Source organism: Erythrolamprus reginae, chromosome 1, assembly GCF_031021105.1.
Source record: "Erythrolamprus reginae isolate rEryReg1 chromosome 1, rEryReg1.hap1, whole genome shotgun sequence".
Taxonomy (NCBI): domain Eukaryota; kingdom Metazoa; phylum Chordata; class Lepidosauria; order Squamata; family Dipsadidae; genus Erythrolamprus; species Erythrolamprus reginae.
Genome location: NC_091950.1, coordinates 414,527,037 through 414,546,221, shown reverse-complemented (window position 1 = coordinate 414,546,221; position 19,185 = coordinate 414,527,037). Strand labels below are relative to the sequence as shown.

Here is a 19,185-nt window from a genome sequence, read left to right as displayed (position 1 = left end):
CGTTGCAAATTACATGAATCCAGCCTCTGGTGCTCTATTCCAAATAATAATTAATATGAATATGCATTTCAAGCCCTTTATTCTACAGGTAAGAACTTTAATCGCAGATCAGTTCCGGCCAGAACTCACAAGAGAATGTTAATGGTTTTTCGGTTTTGAATTTTGATTATGAAGCCAATGCTATACTTCCTTCAGCAGCACTCCTTCATCGATTGCTTCTGTCTGCCTTTGTAATCTATATCGCTCCCGTATCGGCTTGCCACTCTCACGCGGGTCTCCGCGGGTCTAGTCTCGCGAGATCTCTTGGCTTCCGTTTCCGTTCCCCGAGGTTGCTAAGGGCCGCTTTGAGTTGCTAAGAGAGGCCTAGTTTAGGCCTCGTTTTAAGACGCGATGGCGGGGAGCCGGTTGGAGAAGTTGGGAACAATCTTTACCCGGTGGGTCTTTGGATTTCCTTCCCCCCCCTCCTGCATTTTGGATTAAGGCTGGTGAAAAGCGACGATCGTAAGATGGATACTAGGAAGCACAAAAACGGCGAAATGAAAGCGTGGCTGCTTTGGGGCATTTCATTAAAAAAAAAAATCTTGGAAATTTATGATAAATGCGCTCGCTATAAAAATACAATGTTTGGATGGAAAAAGCCCCGGGAATCCCTGGAAGGCACAAAGAATTGCGGTTCTCTTAGAGCAGGACGGGGCTATTTGCAAGCCCTGCCACTTTCGCCTATTCCTAATTAGGAAATTATTTTCTACTTAGGAAATATCCTTACGTTGTAACCCGCCCTTTAGTGAAAAGGATCCGTTTTATACTTTTGTTTACTGTATTAAATTAATTATGGATGCCTATTCTTTTCTGAGTGGGTGGCTTTACAAAATTTAATAAATCCATAAGATACCAATAAAAACCATAAAATATCAAGTGGTAATTTGACTAAGATATAAATGTATATTTGTATGTACATTAACATATACAGTACAGGATAGCAATGTATATAAATGTATTAGTCAAATTATTCGTCCTATGTCTGTCTGTCTATCACTGTCTATCTATTCATCCATCCACCTATCTATCCATATGTTTTGTTTTATTTTATTAAACGCATTATTTATTATTATTATTAATAATAAATATATTATTAATGTATGTATTAATAATAATATACATTATTTTATTATTATTTATTAGATTTCTATGCCGCCCTTCTCCTGTGACCCAGGGCGGCTTACAACAAAACAAGTACAATATGTGAGAAATCTAACATTTAAAATACTAAAAAACATCTAATCTAAAAACATGTAAAAACTAAGAGATATCTCATTCTAAACCCCGATTCATTTAAAACCAATCATTCATGTTTCATACTAACATACTTTTATCAGTTCAATCATAGGCCAGGGTAGATATTAAAATTCAACGACCCAAGGCCTGTCAGTAAAGGTGTGTTTTTAAGGCTTTACAAAAAATTATTATAATGTGTTATAAAAATACATTATTAAATGCATTACCTTAAGTCTTTAAAACTCATCTCTGCCCACAGGCCTGGGGCCATTGAGCAATAGTATTCTGCTCCACCCATACTGTACATATATGAGTGTAAATGGAATGAATGTGAATGATTGTTTTTATATTTGGGGTTTTAGATAAATTTAGATTAGTTTTAATTAATTGGGTTTCTTATATGTCTCTTTGTATTGCTCCTCCTTTGTGAGTCTTCTGAAAAGGGCGGCATAGAAATCCAAATAATAAATAAATAAAATAAATAAAGTTTCTTTTGCAATGGGCATTCATAATGTATTTAATAAACACATAAAATATTAATTTTCCTACTAGTATTGATTAATTTGATAGTAATGTTCCCACCCCCTTTTTTTCTCTCTCCATACACATTGTCTTCCTGTTCTTTCCTTGCAGGGTGCAAAACTTGTTACGCTCTGGGGCAATGAAAGAATCTCAGAAACCCATCTGGTATGATGTTTACGAGGCTTTCCCTCCTCTGCGGGAGCCCACGTATCGCAATATTCGCCCATTATACGGAAAGATAGCAGATACAGTGCCACCCATACTGTACCCGGAGGATCAGATCAGAGCGTAAGAGTCTCCCCTTTCTTTTTCCACTTTGTTTCCCCGCTCCTCCCATTTATTTACAAGTTGTCCTTGCTTACTTAACTGCTTGTTCAGCGCTATTCAAAGTTCCAAACAGCACTTATTTATTTCAGGTGGCATACGTTTTTCAGGGAGATCTACAGAGTAGCCATTACAGCTTAATTACTAGTTTGTTCGGTTTCGTGCCTGTGCCCTTATCCATGGTGCACCTCAGGAGTAGTTTGCATTGGACCAGAATATCTCCGGGACCGCCTTCTGCCGCACGAATCCCAGCGACCGGTTAGGTCCCGCAGAGTTGGCCTTCTCCGGGTCTCGTCAACTAAGCAATGTCGTTTGGCGGGACCCAGGAGAAGAACTTTCTTTGTGGCGGCCCCGACCCTCTGGAACCAGCTTCCCCCAGATATCAGAGTTGCCCCCACCCTCCTTGCCTTTCGCAAGCTCCTTAAAACCCACCTCTGTCGCCAGGCATGGGGGAATTGAAATTTCCCTTCCCCCTAGGCTTATAAAATTTATACATAGTATGCTTGTATGTATGAGTGGTTCTTTAAATTGGGGTTTTTAAAATTATTTTTAATATTAGATTTGTTTACATTGTCTTTTTATATTGTTGTTAGTCGCCCCGAGTCTTCGGAGAGGGGCGGCATACAAATCTAATAAATAAATAAATAAATAAATAAATTGGGTTGATGGTATCTTCTGGGCTTCTTCTGCCAATCTCACCTCGTGTCTGGATAGGTCCACCTCCTGCTCCCATTCTCCTCTCACAACTAGCCTTTCCCATCACAGTGGTATTTATTGATCTACTTGCAATAATGTTTTCAAACTGCTGGGTGGGCAGGACAGGAGCTGGAGGTGAACGATGGTCACTCACCCCAACCTGTGGTGCTACTAGGGCTTGAACCACCAGAGTGCCAACCATTTCTGGCCAGCAGATCCAGCGTCCTTAAGCCCTTGCACTATTGCACCTCCCACAAACAGCACTAAAAAAGATTTAGTATTGATCCTCGAAGGTGCTGTCATTGCAGCGTCCCTCGCAGTGACATGACCTCAGTTTAGGCGCTTGGCAACCAATATGCATTTAGGACAATTAGTGTCCTGTAGTCACATGATCACCATTTGTGACCTTCACAACTAGCTTTTGACAAGCAAATTCCAAAGGGAAAGTGGTAGGAAATTGCAAGTTGTGGTCCCTGCATGAATTGCTAACAACTACAGCCAGAGCTATCATTGCAACTCAGATACAGTCACATGACATTTCACTTTATGAACTTGCTGCTTAGTGATGGAGTTGTCAGTCTCTATTGTAGCCAGTAAATGAGGACTGCTTATATTTATTCAATTTATATAGTCCTTCCTCTCATGTGCAATTCTAGGCAACTTGCAGTAAAATGGAATATTTGTAACTCCAGGTTGAACTTAAAGTCTGTAGAGATTCTCAGTCATTCAGGTCATGGTTGTCCCAAAGGTGCTTTTTCAGGAGGCAACTGGACTTTCCTGTTTTTTCTTTGAAGACGTTTCGCTTCTCATCCAAGAAGCTTCTTCAGCTTTGACAGGATTCCACTCTCCACTATTATGTCAGAGCTGAAGAAGCTTCTTGGATGAGAAGCAAAACGTCTTCAAAGAAAAAACAGGAAAGTCCACTTGCCTCCTGAAAAAGCACCTGTGGGTCAAGGTTGAACTGTGGTGCTTAGTAGTCCTCTGACCTTGCTTGGTTGTTTGCATGCAGACATTTTGTTAATCATCAGAGACTACCAAGAACTCCATAGATCAGTGATGGCGAACCTATGGCACGGGTGCCAGAGGTGGCATGCAGAGCCATATCTGCTGGCATGCGAGCCGTTGTCCTAGCTCAGCTCTAAGGTGCATGTGTGGGCCAGGCAGCATATTTTTGGCTTGCACAGAGGCTCTGGAAGGGAATTTTTGGCTTCCACGGAGCCTCCAGGGGGATGGAGGAGGGCGTTTTTACCTTCCACCCTGGCTCCAGCGAAGCCTTTGGAGCCTAGGGAGGGCAAAACACGACCCTATCGTACCCACCAGAAGTTGGAAAACAGGTAGTTTCCGGCCTCCAGAGGGCCTCTATGGGGTGGAGAAAATTGTTCTTGCCCCCCCCAGGCATTGAATTATGGGTTTGGGCACTCGCACATGCGCGATAGCGCTCATGCACGCTTTTTCAGCACCCAAGGAAAAACAGGTTCGCCATCACTGCCATAGATAAAATACAAGAAGTATCTAATATGCCACTAAAAACCTAGAGTAGCTGAGTGTTCTGCTGGGCTCTCTGGTAGAATCCTCCCAAAAATTCACAGGTACAAATTTCAGACACACACACGTTTGAAAATTCAAAACAATGTTCTTTATAATGAAAATTCACTTAAACTAAGCCCTCTTTTGGTATAGCAAAGAGCACTCGTCTCCAAACAAACTGGTAATTTATACAAGTCCCTTATCAGTCCTGTGATACTTAGCTTGCAGCTGTGAGGCAATTCACAGTCCTTCTTTCACAAAGTAAAACACACTTTACTCTGGTTTAGTTTCAAAGCAGGGAAAAAGCAGCACACAAAAAGTCAAAGTCAGTAAAGCAGTCATGAAACACAACGATCAGATAATCCTCCACAATGGCCAAACCCACAGGCTGCTATTTTTTGCAGGCTCACTAATTACCACAGCCTCACCCAACCACAGGTGGCCTCATTTTCTTTGATAATAATCTCAGTTGTTGTTGCCTATGCATCGCTCTCCGCATGCGTGGCTGTATCATGAACTCTTGTTCTGAATCCAAGGAGGAGCTAGATAATTGATCTCCTGAGCTGTCTGCCACACTCTCCTCCTCCCTGTCACTCATGTCTTCTTGGTCAGAGGAGCCTTTATCATCGGATTCCACCGGGGGCAAAACAGGCCTGCAGCATGTGGATGTCTCCCCCACACCCACAGTGCTTGGGGCAGGAGCTGGGCCAGAGCTAACCACAACAGCTGAGTATTATAAAATGTCCATCAACGGAGCTAAAAGATGGCTTATGTCGCACACTTAGGGGCCTCGACTTGCTTGGAATAGATAGTGGTACTTTTCTCCCCAAATTTGCCAACTACAGATTTGTATGCATATTTGCAATGTTTATCTATATCTTCATTACATAATGCTAGCCAACTTTAAAAAAAGGTGCTTAATTTTATTATTATTACCATACATTTTTATGCAACCTTTTAAAAGTATAATTGGTGAATTCAAGGTGGAGAGCATCCTGTCTCCTATTTTCCCCACAACAACTTTTTGTGGTGGGTCAGTCTGATCACACCAAACTGGCATTTTTATACTCCTAATTCATCCAGCCTGCATTTTGTAAATTATTGCTGATAGCAAGTGATTAGAATTTTGAATGACAATTGAGACAATTGAGATTTGATTGAGACATCAATTCTTGGAAGCTTACTGAGCAAATTTGACAATCATTACTTCTCATTGTCACTGTTTCACAGGTGTTAACAGTATGATTATAGATGTTTTAATCCCTTTCTTACAATCCTTGGGGCTTTTATACAGTATATATAAGGCAGGATAAGCATGTTGTAAGCAACAGCTTTTCAGATCTAAGGCATCGTTCCTTCCCCCTCCTTGCAATTTGAAGTGGTAGGGATGTTATCGTGGAACTTATTGCATACAAACTTTGTCCCTTGTTATGATGGCTTGGCGAATACCACAGGAAACGACAAAAGCAGTTTTCGAGATATGACCATCAACTGGTTGTATGTTGTGACAGTTGTAAAATGGGTCAGTTCTGTGACTCTCTCAATTTCATGACTATTTAAGCAGTAGTCATTAAGCAAATGCCATGGTTGTTAAGAGAAACTGGTTTGTTATGGGCACAGTTGTCTGAAAATTGGAAGTTAGTGCTGGTTTTCAGCAAAATCATTGTAAAACTTGATCAGGGGACATTGTGAATTTGGCTGTGTTGCTGTCCTGGTTCTGCCCCTGTGAAGAACTTAACACCCACAACATAACTTTGAACAGTGGTACGTTGAGGACTGCTTGTATTTTGTAAGGTGTGCTTCGGAGTATACGATACACCGGAGTATAAGAAACCCCTTAGTTTTGGGGGAGGAAAATAGGGGGAGGGAATTCTGTATATCAGGTATTCATCTGACATTCTAGTGTTGGCTTCAATGCATTAGTTCACGAGTTTGAGTGCACAAGCACACTTTTTTATCCCCTGATTAGGTATAAAAAACAACTTCTAAAGGACCGCTGATTGTAGGAGAGAAAAGCAATGAGAAAGGCAGGTGGCTAGTGCCTCCTTAGGGCTGAAAAACAGCTTCTAAAGCACAGCCAGTAGTCAGAGGGAGCAGACTAAGCAAGCATGTTAGCGCCTCATTAGGGCTGAAAAAAATCTTTGAAAAAACTACATTCAGTGCATAAGAGGCACCCAAATTTTCAGCCCCTTCTAGGGAAGAAAAGGTGCATCTTATACTCTGAAAAATATGGTACTAAATGACAGTGCATAATTACTCAATAATTTCTGGGGGTGGCGGAATCAAAGTAAATATAAATAAAAAGTTTGACAGGCATCTTTAAACAACCTCTTTAAAAAAAGAAAAAAGATACTGAAACTCCTTGCTATTTTAAATAATAAGGTAGCATCACCATCTCCTGCTGGAAAAATGATAGTTTCACCAACCCTGAATTAGATGAAGATTTCAAGTGAATAATACAATTTGTAAGAAGCCTGTTCATTTCTCAAGGTGGGAGAGGAAATACAGCATTATTAAATCTGAATAGTAGGTATTAGCCACTCAGTGACATGTATTTGAGCTGGATACCATATAAATTTACCTAGTAAGTAAATACTAACATAGCAACATTCTTCGTCTACATGGAGATAAGTCCTAAATTGAAATTTCTTATCTAATTCATTAGGAAATTTTATGAAACCTATGGAAGTGGTTTGGGTATGTTTGACCTAACAAGATCAAATTATAAATCTTCCTGTCAGAGGTAAGTGAACAAACTCTCCCCTAAGGATTTATTTTTATTCCTAATTTATGGACTGGAAATTACAATATTCCCTCTTGGAATTCCAGGTTTGTTGAGAAATATAATGAACTGAAGAAGAAGCAGGAAGACATGGATGAAGACTTACTGTTTGCCGAAACAGGGAAAGCGCTTTTGGCCGAGGGCATGGTTTTATCACGAAAGATCAGAAAAGTAAGTATTACATCCAGAAGCCAACACCATTTCTTGGTATCACATTGGACTGTACAGAGTGCAACTGTTGTAAACCTGGCATAATGATTCAATCACAGATACAGTAACCATGTTTTAGTAGAAGTCTTTTAAATCTTTTGAAAATGAAGAAGAGGTGCAGTGGCTCCCTGGCTCAATGATGCTGGAGATTATTTTTGCTTCTGTGGTTTGAGTCCTAGCACTGCCTGGTAGGGTTGTCTGGATATATAGAGCTATGCAGCAGGAGTGGACAAGATGTCAGAATTTATAGTATGGAAATTTAGAAACCAGTGCAGAGAAATAACAAAGACATTTTTGTAGAAAACAGTAGTAAACAGTTTTTACTCTTCAGTGCACTTAAAATATCTTCTGTCTTAGTCTTCTATTTACAGCTTTAACTATATGCAGTAAAGCTTACTTACATGTAGATACTAAACCAATCCAGGTTTCTCCGTATCAACACTACAGCTCTAACTCAATAATTAACTTGCGCTCAAAATTGCTCCAGCCAACATAAACAGCCAACAATAATTGTAAAGTTGCTTTGCATTTTATAATGCTCTGGCCCAATCAGATTGTAGCTTACACCCTACAACTGAGCATTCATTACTGTTTAACATGCTTACATCCTTCTTTTACCTTATATGGTAACATAATGAAATATCACCAGGGTTGAACTACTTTGACAAGGGTGAGCTCCTGTGACTCACCTCAGGTCTTGACCACCTGTCGGTTTGAAAGCATGTGACATAGAAACATAGAAGACTGACGGCAGAAAAAGACCTCATGGTCCATCTAGTCTGCCCTTATACTATTTCCTGTGTTTTATCTTAGGATGGATATATGTTTATCCCAGGCATGTTTAAATTCAGTTACTGTGGATTTACCAACCACGTCTGCTGGAAGTTTGTTCCAAGGATCTACTACTCTTTCAGTGAAATAATATTTCCTCACATTGCTTTTGATCATTCCCCCAACTAACTTCAGATTGTGTCCCCTTGTTCTTGTGTTCACTTTCCTATTAAAAACACTTCCCTCCTGAACCTTATTTAACCCTTTAACATATTTAAATGTTTCGATCATGACCCCCCTTCTCCTTCTGTCCTCCAGACTATACAGATTGAGTTCATGAAGTCTTTCCTGATACGTTTTATGCTTAAGACCTTCCACCATTCTTGTAGCCCGTCTTTGGACCCGTTCAATTTTGTCAATATCAATTGACCCGTTCAATTTTGACATGTGGTAGATATGTAGGTGTCACTTTGTTGAGGAGACAAGCCAGTGCTTTATGAGGACGGTTAGACTCATGCAGGCAGCAAGCCTTCCGGGTTGCAAAGTCTGTTTGCCAGAAAGATTTGGAGGAGGGAGAGGGCGCCAGATGACGCCATAGGAAAGCAGCTCATCTTTCTTTGTGGTGCAGAACTAGTGCGCCCCCTTGTGGCGCACCTTGGAAAGCGGTGCGAGCACACCAGGGCTAGCAGTCTTAGGCAGCCAAATTACTCTGCATTAGCATTGTAGCCTCCTGGCTTATGTAACATTCCCATATGCTAAATAACCAAAAACCTTGAAAACCTGAGGTTTACTGGAAGGAGTAGAAGGGGTTAAATTTTGGAGGTTCAGCAGAGAAGACCTCGTGCCCGTTTGAATTGATCCATGACATAAGGTGGTATTTTCAGCCGAGCTTCATTAATCTGCAAAAGGGTTATACCAAAGTCGTTATTGGATAAGGGACAGATCCAGATTAATTTATCTTCCAGAATAAGCAAATCCTTAAAATCCTTAATTAAAAAAAGAAGAAGGGGATACCGTCATTTTGCAAAGCAAATCACTAGTCTCTAGCATTGCTTTCAGTATTGGGAATGCCCTGGACCCCATAACACAAAGACTCCAAAAAAAAGGAACATTGAGGGAGGATTGAATGAGAAAGGATGATGGCATGTTGAATTAATCAGTGTATTATTTCCTCCATTAATAAGTGCCTAGGATTGGTATGCTTATTTTAGGAGTTATACATCAAATTGATTGTTTTGGAGACATGCTATGCACCTGTCATTTTGTTAATTTTGTCCCATGTTGTGCAGTTGGGTCCGACTGTTTGCGACCTGATGGACCACAGCATGCCAGGCCCCTATCCCCCACTTTCTCACAGAGTTTGCCCAAATTCATGCTTGTTGCATCAGTGACATCCTGAACCATCTCATCTCCTGCCATCTCCTTCTCCTTTTGCCTTCAATCATCCTGAATTGCCGATGCAACTTTTTTTGCCTGACATTTGCCTTTCCCAACTGTTTCCTTCTATTCAAGTCTAGGTGCAGCAATTTTGGAGGGATAGATTGAAAGAGCTGTTAGTCTATTACTGTCAGTCACAGAGCAAAGCCAGCCAGGGAGTTTTGAGAGTTGAAATCCACATGTCTTAAAAGTCGCCAAGGTTGAGAATGCTGCATTAGACCAACAGCTCTCTGCCTGCTGTTGCTTTCTTTATCAAATAGAGATTCCGCCGGTGAATCCCCACAAAGGCACGTACCACAAATAAGTCCAATTCCAGAGCAGTGTAAGATTACAAGGTTGGCTTTCAGAAGGAGGAAGAACCAAGGCTCTGAGGTTGATCCTTGTCGGCCTGTAGACACAAGAGTCAGGTAGAGCAGGGGTCTCCAACCTTGGTAACTTTAAGACTTATGGACTTTAGGAGTTGAAGTCATAAAGTCGTTGTGGCCTGCCAGCACCCTGATAGCGGATCCCGTTCAAGAGGAGACGGACTTGGTGATGTGCCAGTGGCCTGTGCAACTGTCACCCGAGTTAGATAGTGAGGTGGCTGGCAAGACTCGGTGCCAGAGGCAGAGGTTCAACTAAGGCCTTTGGAACCTCTAGCACAGTGATGGTGAACTTATGGCAGGGGTCGACAAAGTTGTTCAGAATCTAGGAGCCAGCCAAAAAATTTAGGAGCCAGAATTTTTTTTAAGCAAACTTGGTTTTTTGCCGAGTCTCCACCTGACATCTCTCTTCCTCCCTTTCGCTCTATTTCTCTCTCCCTCCCTCTTTCTCTCTCTTCCTTCCTTTCTCTCTCCATCCCTCTTTCTTTCTCTCTTCCTTCCTTCCTCTCTTTCTGTCTCCTCCTTCCTCTCTCATCTCTTTCCTTCCTCTCCCTCCCTTTCTCTCTTTCCTTTCTCTCCCTTTCTGTCTATCCTTTCTATCTCTCACCCCTTCTCCCTCTTTCATTCCCTTTCTCTCCCTCCCTTTCTCTCTCATTCCTTTCTCTCCCTCTTTCCTTCCTATCTCTCTTTCTTTTTCTCCCTCCTTCATATCTTCTTTCTCTCCCCCTTCCTCCCTCTTTCCTTTCTCCCCCTCCCTTTCTCTTCCTTTTTCTCTATCCTTTCTACTTCTTACTCTTTCTTTCTCTCCCTCCTTCATTCAATTTTCTCTCCCTCCCTTTCTCTCCCTTTCTCTCTCTTTCCTTTCTCTCCCTCCCTTTCTCTTCCTTTTTCTCTATCCTTTCTACTTCTTACTCTTTCTTTCTCTCCCTCCTTCATTCAATTTTCTCCCCCCCCTTTCTCTCTCTTTCCTTTCTCTCCCTCCCTTTCTCTTCCTTTTTCTCTATCCTTTCTACTTCTTACTCTTTCTTTCTCTCCCTCCTTCATTCAATTTTCTCTCCCCCCTTCCTCCCTCTTTCCTTTCTCCCCCTCCCTTTCTCTTCCTTTTTCTCTATCCTTTCTGCTTCTTACTCTTTCTTTCTCTCCCTCCTTCATTCAATTTTCTCTCCCCCCCTTTCTCTCTCTTTCCTTTCTCTCCCTCCCTTTCTCTTCCTTTTTCTCTATCCTTTCTACTTCTTACTCTTTCTTTCTCTCCCTCCTTCATTCAATTTTCTCTCCCCCCCTTTCTCTCTCTTTCCTTTCTCTCCCTCCCTTTCTCTTCCTTTTTCTCTATCCTTTCTACTTCTTACTCTTTCTTTCTCTCCCTCCTTCATTCAATTTTCTCTCCCCCCCTTCCTCCCTCTTTCCTTTCTCCCCCTCCCTTTCTCTTCCTTTTTCTCTATCCTTTCTGCTTCTTACTCTTTCTTTCTCTCCCTCCTTCATTCAATTTTCTCTCCCTCCCTTACTCTCTCTTTCCTTTCTCTCCCTCCCTTGTTCTCCCCTGGGGCTGCCTGTGCCTGCCCTGCACCACCCAACACGGACAGACAGCCCCCGGTCGTCGGTTCGTCGCCCCCCCACCCCCCCACGGAGGGAGATCAGGCTGGCGAGGGCGGTAGAACTACGTCACCAGCCACTGGAGGGAGATCGGGCTGGCGGGGGGCGGCGAATCCACCTCCCCAGCCGCGCGGAGGGAAATCCGGTAGGCGGGCGGGTGGCCGCGACTCCCTGCGCGCCCCTGGAAAAGCGTACAGGGAACGGTGCCCGGGGCCGCTTTAGCCGCCCCCCGCTCCCCCCGCCATCTCCCCGCGACTGCCTGTGCCGCTGCAGCCGCGCCCCCCCCCCCGCTCCCACCGCCAGTGCCCTCCCGCCGGGCCCCAAAGGACACTTGCCGATGACGACAGGGAACCTTCAGCTGGGCGGGCGCTGCCGTGCCGGTGCCTCCGACCTCCCGGTTCCTGCTCGATGCCGCGGTTTCTGGCGCTCTCCTGCTGGGCCCCAAAGACGGAAGGCGGGAAAAAGGCGCGAAGAATGGAGCTCTCCTTCCTGCCTGCCTTCTTTGGGACCCAGCAGGAGAGCGCCAGAAACCGCGGCATCGGGCAGGAGCGGAGAGGTCAGAGGCACCGCAGCGCCCTGCCCAGGCGGCACACCGGTTGGGAAACGCTGACATACAGTACAGCAGGCAACATTTTCTAGGCGCCAGACAACATTTTCTAGGCGCCACTGGCGACCAGGCGCCTGGGTTTGTCGAACCTTGACTTATGGCATGGGTGCCACAGGCGGCACGCAGAGCCATATCTGCTGGCACATAAGCCATTGCCCTAGCTCAACTCCCAACATGCATGAGACCTCGGAGTCTTGGTGGACAATCAACTAAACATGAGCCAACAATGTGCAGCAGCAGCTAAAAAAGCCAACACAATCCTAAGCTGCATCAACAGGGGAATACACTCCAAGACCAGGGAAGTCTTAATACCACTCTACTACGCCCTGGTCTGACCACACCTGGAGTACTGTATTCAGTTCTGGTCACCACACTTCAAAAGAGACATTGAAACTCTGGAGAAGGTGCAAAAAAGAGCAACCAAGATGATTAAGGGATTGGAAACCAGGACTTACGAAGAGAGACTGCGGGAACTGGGCATGGATAGCCTAGAGAAAAGGAGGGCCAGAGCGGACATGATAGCAGTCTACAAGTATATGAGGGGATATCACAGAGAGGAGGGGATCACTTTATTCTTCAGGGCACCAGGGCACCAGAGGGCCGGACGAGGAACAATGGCTGGAAACTGACCAAGGAGAGATTCAAAATGGAGATAAGGAGGAACTTCCTGACGGTCAGAGTGATCAACCAATGGAACAACCTACCAGCGGACGTTGTGAACTCCAACACTCTGGACATTTTTAAGAGAAGATTGAACTGCCACTTGACTGGTGTACTATAGGGTTCCTGCTTGGGCAGGGGGTTGAACTCGATGGCCTTTATGGTCCCTTTCAACTCTAACAATAAATAAATAAATAAATGAATGAATGAAATGTATGTATGTATGTATGTATGTATGTATGTATGTATGTATGTATGTATGTTGAGGCTCTGGGAGGGCGTTTTTGGCTTCCAGAGAGCCTCCAGGAGGATGGGAGAGGGCATTTCTACCCTTCCCCAGCTCCAAGGAAGCCTTTGAGCCTGGGGAGGGCAAAACACAAGTCTACTGGGCCCACCAGAAGTTGGGAAACAGGCCATTTCCGGCCTCCAGAGGGCCTCTTGGGGGCAGGAAAAACTATTTTCGCCCTCCCCAGGCTTTGAATTATAGGTGTGGGCACCCAGGCATGCACGATTGCATGCGCCCAGGCTCTTTCGGCATCCGAGGAAAAAAAGTTTGCCATCACTGCTCTAGAACCTCTTCGCAGTAATGAGGAAGAAGAGGCTTCTTCTCTTCTTAATACAAGCACACACAGAGCTGCCAAGAGGCAGGAATGGTTACTCCAGAGGAGGTCTCCTTGGGAGTAGGACTTGGAGCTCATTGGCCACTCACTCCTATAGTCTACTTATGGACAACAGGCAGCTGGAAGGCTACAGAAAACAACGTTTTAGAATCGTGAATGCCTTGTGTCTAGAAAACCTCTACTCTGTTTTTCTGTTTAGAAACATAGAAGACTGACGGCAGAAAAAGACCCCATGGTCCATCTAGTCTGCCCTTATACTATTTCCTGTGTTTTATCTTAGGATGGATATATGTTTATCCCAGGCATGTTTAAATTCAGTTACTGTGGATTTACCAACCATGTCTGCTGGAAGTTTGTTCCAAGGATCTACAACTCTTTCAGTGAAATAATATTTCCTCACGTTGCTTCTGATCTTTCCCCCAACTAACTTCGGATTGTGTCCCCTTGTTCTTGTGTTCACTTTCCTATTAAAAACACTTCCCTCCTGAACCTTATTTAACCCTTCAACATATTTAAATGTTTCGATCATGTCCCCCCTTTTCCTTCTGTCCTCCAGACTATACAGATTGAGTTCATTAAGTCTTTCCTGATATGTTTTATGCTTAAGACCTTCCACCATTCTTGTAGCCCGTCTTTGGACCCGTTCAATTTTGTCAATATCTTTTTGTAGGTGAGGTCTCCAGAACTGAACACAGTATTCCAAATGTGGTCTCACCAGCGCTTTATATAAGGGGATCACAATCTCCCTCTTCCTGCTTGTTATACCCCTAGCTATGCAGCCAAGCATCCTACTTGCTTTTCCTACTGCCTGTTTCAGATTGCTTATTGAGGAAGAATTCTAGGCATTTTTCCATGCCTTTGAAACTTCGTGAGATAACAAGAAATAATTGCATTGCTCTGATTTAGGACTTTCTGAACTTATGCCAGCTGTTAATGATGAATAATTAGCAGCTGAGTTGGTTGTAAGGAATGATTGTTTTTAGATTTGTGTGTGTGTGCCTCCACTATTAAGCCAGTTATTAAGTTTGTCCAAACTCTGTTTGCTATGTTCACAACTGGAGCAGAACAGTTGGAGACGCCTGAGCTATAGCAAGTTGACTTCTTGTGAACAGCTGTGTCCAGTTCAGTCCCCCATGGGAACAGTTCTGGGTCAGGAGACCTGATCTCAATTTGCTAAAACCATCTATCCTACACTGCTTATAGGGATAGAGTCAGTGATGGGCTACCAAGATTTTTACTGCCCCACTCTGGGCGTGGCTTACTTTGTGGGTGTGGATTGATGGTCATGTGACAGAGTAGGAGTGTCTTGCCGGCCAGGTGACCAGGTGGGAGTGGCTTACCGTCCAAGATAATAAGTGCTTGGATTCTTTTCCAGTTGATTAAGTCTGTGTTTCCCAACCTTGGCAACTTGAAGATATTTGGACTTCAACTCCCAGAATTCCCCAGGCAGCGAATGCTGGCTGGGGAATTCTGGGAGTTAAAGTCCAAATATCTTCAAGTTGCCAAGGTTGGGAAACACTGGATTAAGTCACATTATTTGAACAAAATAAAGCCACAAAAAGGACAAATGATAGACAGCATTATTTGTTGAGGAGCACAGTAACACTTTAAGCTTTTGTACTGAACCCACAAGGTTCAATATGATAACAGATTAGGCAAGTAGCTCAATTTTCTTTAATTGCTATAAAAGTTCAGTTCTAGGTAATGATTAAAATGATTCAAGCGTTTATGGGTAAAAACATACTATTTATTTCCTATTTTAAAAGTAATTAAGGATCATGCTAAGGTACTAGAGAATGGAGGACAATAAAAAAACTATTAAGTATAATGGTTTCCTTGGGAACCATTTGTTGAGGGTCAAGGGAAAGGGAGGGTTTTGCCTTCTCTTTCTACTCAAGATCCCCATATACAATTGGTAGGCCACTGTGTGACCCAGAATGCTGGACTCGATGGGCTTTGGCCCGTTTCAGCATGGCTCGTCTTACGTTCTTATGTAAGTATTCAATAAATAGTGCATAAACTTACTACCCCCACTGTGTGTCCCTCCCATCCCGTGGGGGGCAGCAGTCCATTATTATTATTATTATTATTATTATTATTATTATTATTATTATTTATTAGATTTGTATGCCGCCCCTCTCCATAGACTTGATAAACTTAATAAACATTAAACAGACTCGATAAACATTACTGGATAGAGTTGTGCCTTTGCCTGCCAACCAAATTATGAGATAAACACACCTGCTGTTTGCTCTCAGAACACCAGCCACAGGCAGCCCACAACTTACAACAGTTCGTTTACTGACCAAAGTGACAATAGCACAGAAAAAAGTGACCAGTGGCCGTTTTTCACACTTACAACTGCTGCAACTTGCCCACGGTCACATGATCAAAAATCAGATGCTTGGTAATTGACTCATATTTATGACGATTGCAGTGTCCCAGGTTCATGTGCTCTGCTTGTGCAACCTCCTGACAAAGCAAAGCCAGTAGGGGAATCAGATTCACTTTACCTGCCGTCTTAACTAGTTTAACAACTGCAGCCTTTCACTTAATCACTGGGGCAAGAAAGATCGTAAAATGAGGCAAGACTCACTTAACAAATGTTTCGCTTAGTAAGAGGACTGTTGTACTCAGTTGTGAGCGTAAATCAAGGGCTACCTGTATTGCCCTTGCCACCTGTGACATCGACATCTTATTGTTGTTGCTTCTGATTTGACTCCCTTTGTGTGTAGACGAGAGGATGATCATTGGATGGTTTGTGTTCTGTCTGGCCTGATCAATTACTAGGAATAATGACCCATTCACACCATGATTCAAAAGCAATGTTTCCCTCTTAAGTTTATCAAACAAAGTTCTGAAATACAAGAGTTAAAGCAATGGAATGTGATCTTGCTTGCATCTCCCTCATTAGCCGGAGATAACGATGGCCCTGTCTGGGACTCTCACCAGAAGATAGTCCTGTATCTCCCATTAATTGTCTCTTCTCCAAGAAACTCCAAAGGAACAGACACAGCTCGCTGTTTCCAAGCTATGGCATCCATGCTGAACGTTGTCTTTCCATACACCCTTTCCCCATCAGCCTATCTATATAGGCCAGGGTGTGACCAAATGTCCCATAGAGATATTTAATTCCTAGACCCCCTTCTAGACAGATAATAATAATAATAATAATAATAATAATAATAATAATAATAATATTATTATATTGGATTTGTATGCCGCCCCTCTCCGTAGACTCGGGGAGGCTAACAACAACAACAAACACAACATGTACAATCCAATAATAAAAAACAACTAAAAACCCCTATTATAAAACCAAACATACACACAAACATACCATGCATAACTTGTAATGGCCTAGGGGGAAGAGCTATCTCAACTCCCCCATGCCTGGCGGTATAAATGAGTCTTGAGTAGTTTATGAAAGACAGGGAGGGTGGGGGAAGTTCTAATCTCCGGGGGGAGTTGGTTCCAGAGGGCCGGGGCCACCACAGAGAAGGCTCTTCCCCTGGGGCCCGCCAAACGACATTGTTTAGTCGACGGGACCCGGAGAAGGCCAACTCTGTGGGACCTTATCGGTCGCTGGGATTCGTGCGGTAGCAGGCGGTTCCGGAGGTAATCTGGTCCATTGCCATGTAGGGCTTTAAAGGTCATGACCAGGGCTTTAAAGGTCATGACCAACACTTTGAATTGTGACCGGAAACTGATCGGCAGCCAATGCAAGCCACGGAGTGTTGAAGAAACGTGGGCGAATCTTGGAAGCCCCACGATGGCTCTCTCGATATTCATGTCTGGCTCTCATTCTTCTGACTCTCGCGTCTAATATAGGGTCCTCAATGTCCCCATTGTCCTCTGACTTAGACAATACCCTAACTGGGGAGGGGGGTGTTCTACAATCTCTGGTGGTTCCTCAGTCTCCAATTCCTCTTCACTCTCACTCTCAGACTCAGATGGCAAGAAGACTGGCCTGCGATGCCAGTCCTCGAAATCCGTGACCAGCTGAGCCGGATGTTGGCCACTCACAACAGTTTGATGGGTTAACGGGAACCTGATCGGGAACTAAAGCTGTGTTTCTTTGACCTGGAAAGATTCATTTTCTGGCTACACTTTTGCACCACTAGCCTTTATCTCTGCTTTTATCCAATAGGTTGCTCCGATGCCTCCATCAATCGAACCTGCATTAGAGCTTCAAGAGATATTTCAGCAAGAGGAGGTCAGCACAGAAAACCCAGAGCCAAGCCCAGAGCCCAGCAAAAACCCAAAGGAAGAATCCTCCTAAATAACTCTGCAATTCTGTTTAAACCAGTTTCTATTTGACTGTATGACCTTTTGTCAGAAAGACTCAAGGTTCTGATTTTTCCCCCTTGTCAGAAATGCTGAACGTACCATAGAAAGGTTACAAGGACTATCTTATGGCCTGCTTCGGCAAGCCAGGTTCCCTAAAGCGCAGGTTTCAGCGAACGATGGATTTGATGATTAAAATTGTTCTCTGGAAACGTTCCTGCAGTGGATGTTCTAGTTTTCCTTTAAAGCAGAGATGAATTCCCTGTGTAATAATCCAAATGCTAAGTTCCATTTATCCTTCTCTGGGCCTGACCTGTGAGAAGCTGAGGATAGGATTATACAAAGGATCCGTGGTAGGACATTAGACGGGATCCCCCCGGTGCTAGGGGATGGAGATTGTGCATTTCTCCTGGTTTGTTTTTTAAAAAAAATCTTTATTAAATATATACGTTAAAAATAAAACAGACGTGAATATACAGTGTTCCCTCGATTTTCGCGGGGGATGCGTTCCGAGAGCGCCCACGAAAGTCGAATTTCCGCGAAGTAGAGATGCGGAAGTAAATACACCATTTTTGTCTATGAACAGTATCACAAGCCTTCCCTTAACACTTTAAACCCCTAAATTACCTTTTCCCATTCCCTTAACAACCATTTACTCACCATTATTACTGGTACTCACCATTGAATAAGACACTTAGTGATTCTGATATTTATAAACAATAATTTTTTTGTTATTTGCAAAAATTATTAGTTTGGCGATGATGTATGACGTCATCGGGCGGGAAAAACCGTGGTATAGAAAAAACCCACGAAGTATTTTTTAATTAATATTTTTTTAAAAACCGTGGTATAGGCTATTCGTGAAGTTTGAACCCGCGAAAATCGAGGGAACACTGTACTGCTCAAAAAAATAAAGGGAGCACTTAAACAACACAATATAACTCCAAGTAAATCAAAGTTCTGTGAAATCAAACTGTCCACTTAGGAAGCAACACTGAGTGACAATCAATTTCACATGTGGTTGTGCACATTCAACTTTGTACAGTATTCAATGAGAATATTTCATCCGTTCAGATCTAGGATGTGTTCTTTGTTGCCTTTATTTTTTTTGAGCAGTACATGGCATATCAGTCATGTATGTTGTACTACGACAGAAATAGAAGAAAAGAAAAAAGAAAGGGAGAAGATAGGAAAGATATAATAGAAAGAGGAGGTTAGGGAAAAGAAAAAAGAAAAGGGGTTTGAGAAAGAAGTGAGAAGGACGTGGTAGGGCGTTAGATGGGATCCCCCCGGTGCTAGGACAATGTTTCCCAACCTTGGCAACTTGAAGATATTTGGACTTCAACTCCCAGAATCCCGAAGGACTCAGGGCGGCTTACAACATACAGGTAATAATAAATAAATAAATAAATAAATAAATACAAAAAAGATACAGCAATAAAAAAGTTGAATATAAACTCTAAAAAACGAACCCCAGTAAAACCCATTTATATAAAAACCAATCAAATCTTATGC

The 19,185-nt window shown here is 43.0% G+C and overlaps 1 protein-coding gene across 1 annotated transcript; it reads left to right on the top strand.

Annotated features, from left to right (window-relative positions):
- The first annotated feature begins 306 nt into the window (after positions 1-306).
- MRPS23 (mitochondrial ribosomal protein S23) lies at positions 307-17,886 on the top strand. Its single transcript, XM_070735265.1, has 5 exons — positions 307-434; positions 1,909-2,085; positions 7,010-7,087; positions 7,174-7,297; positions 17,534-17,886. Exons 1-5 carry the CDS (start codon positions 391-393, stop codon positions 17,663-17,665), a joined length of 555 nt encoding a protein of 184 aa, XP_070591366.1. The 5' UTR covers positions 307-390; the 3' UTR covers positions 17,666-17,886.
- Positions 17,887-19,185: the final 1,299 nt, after the last annotated feature.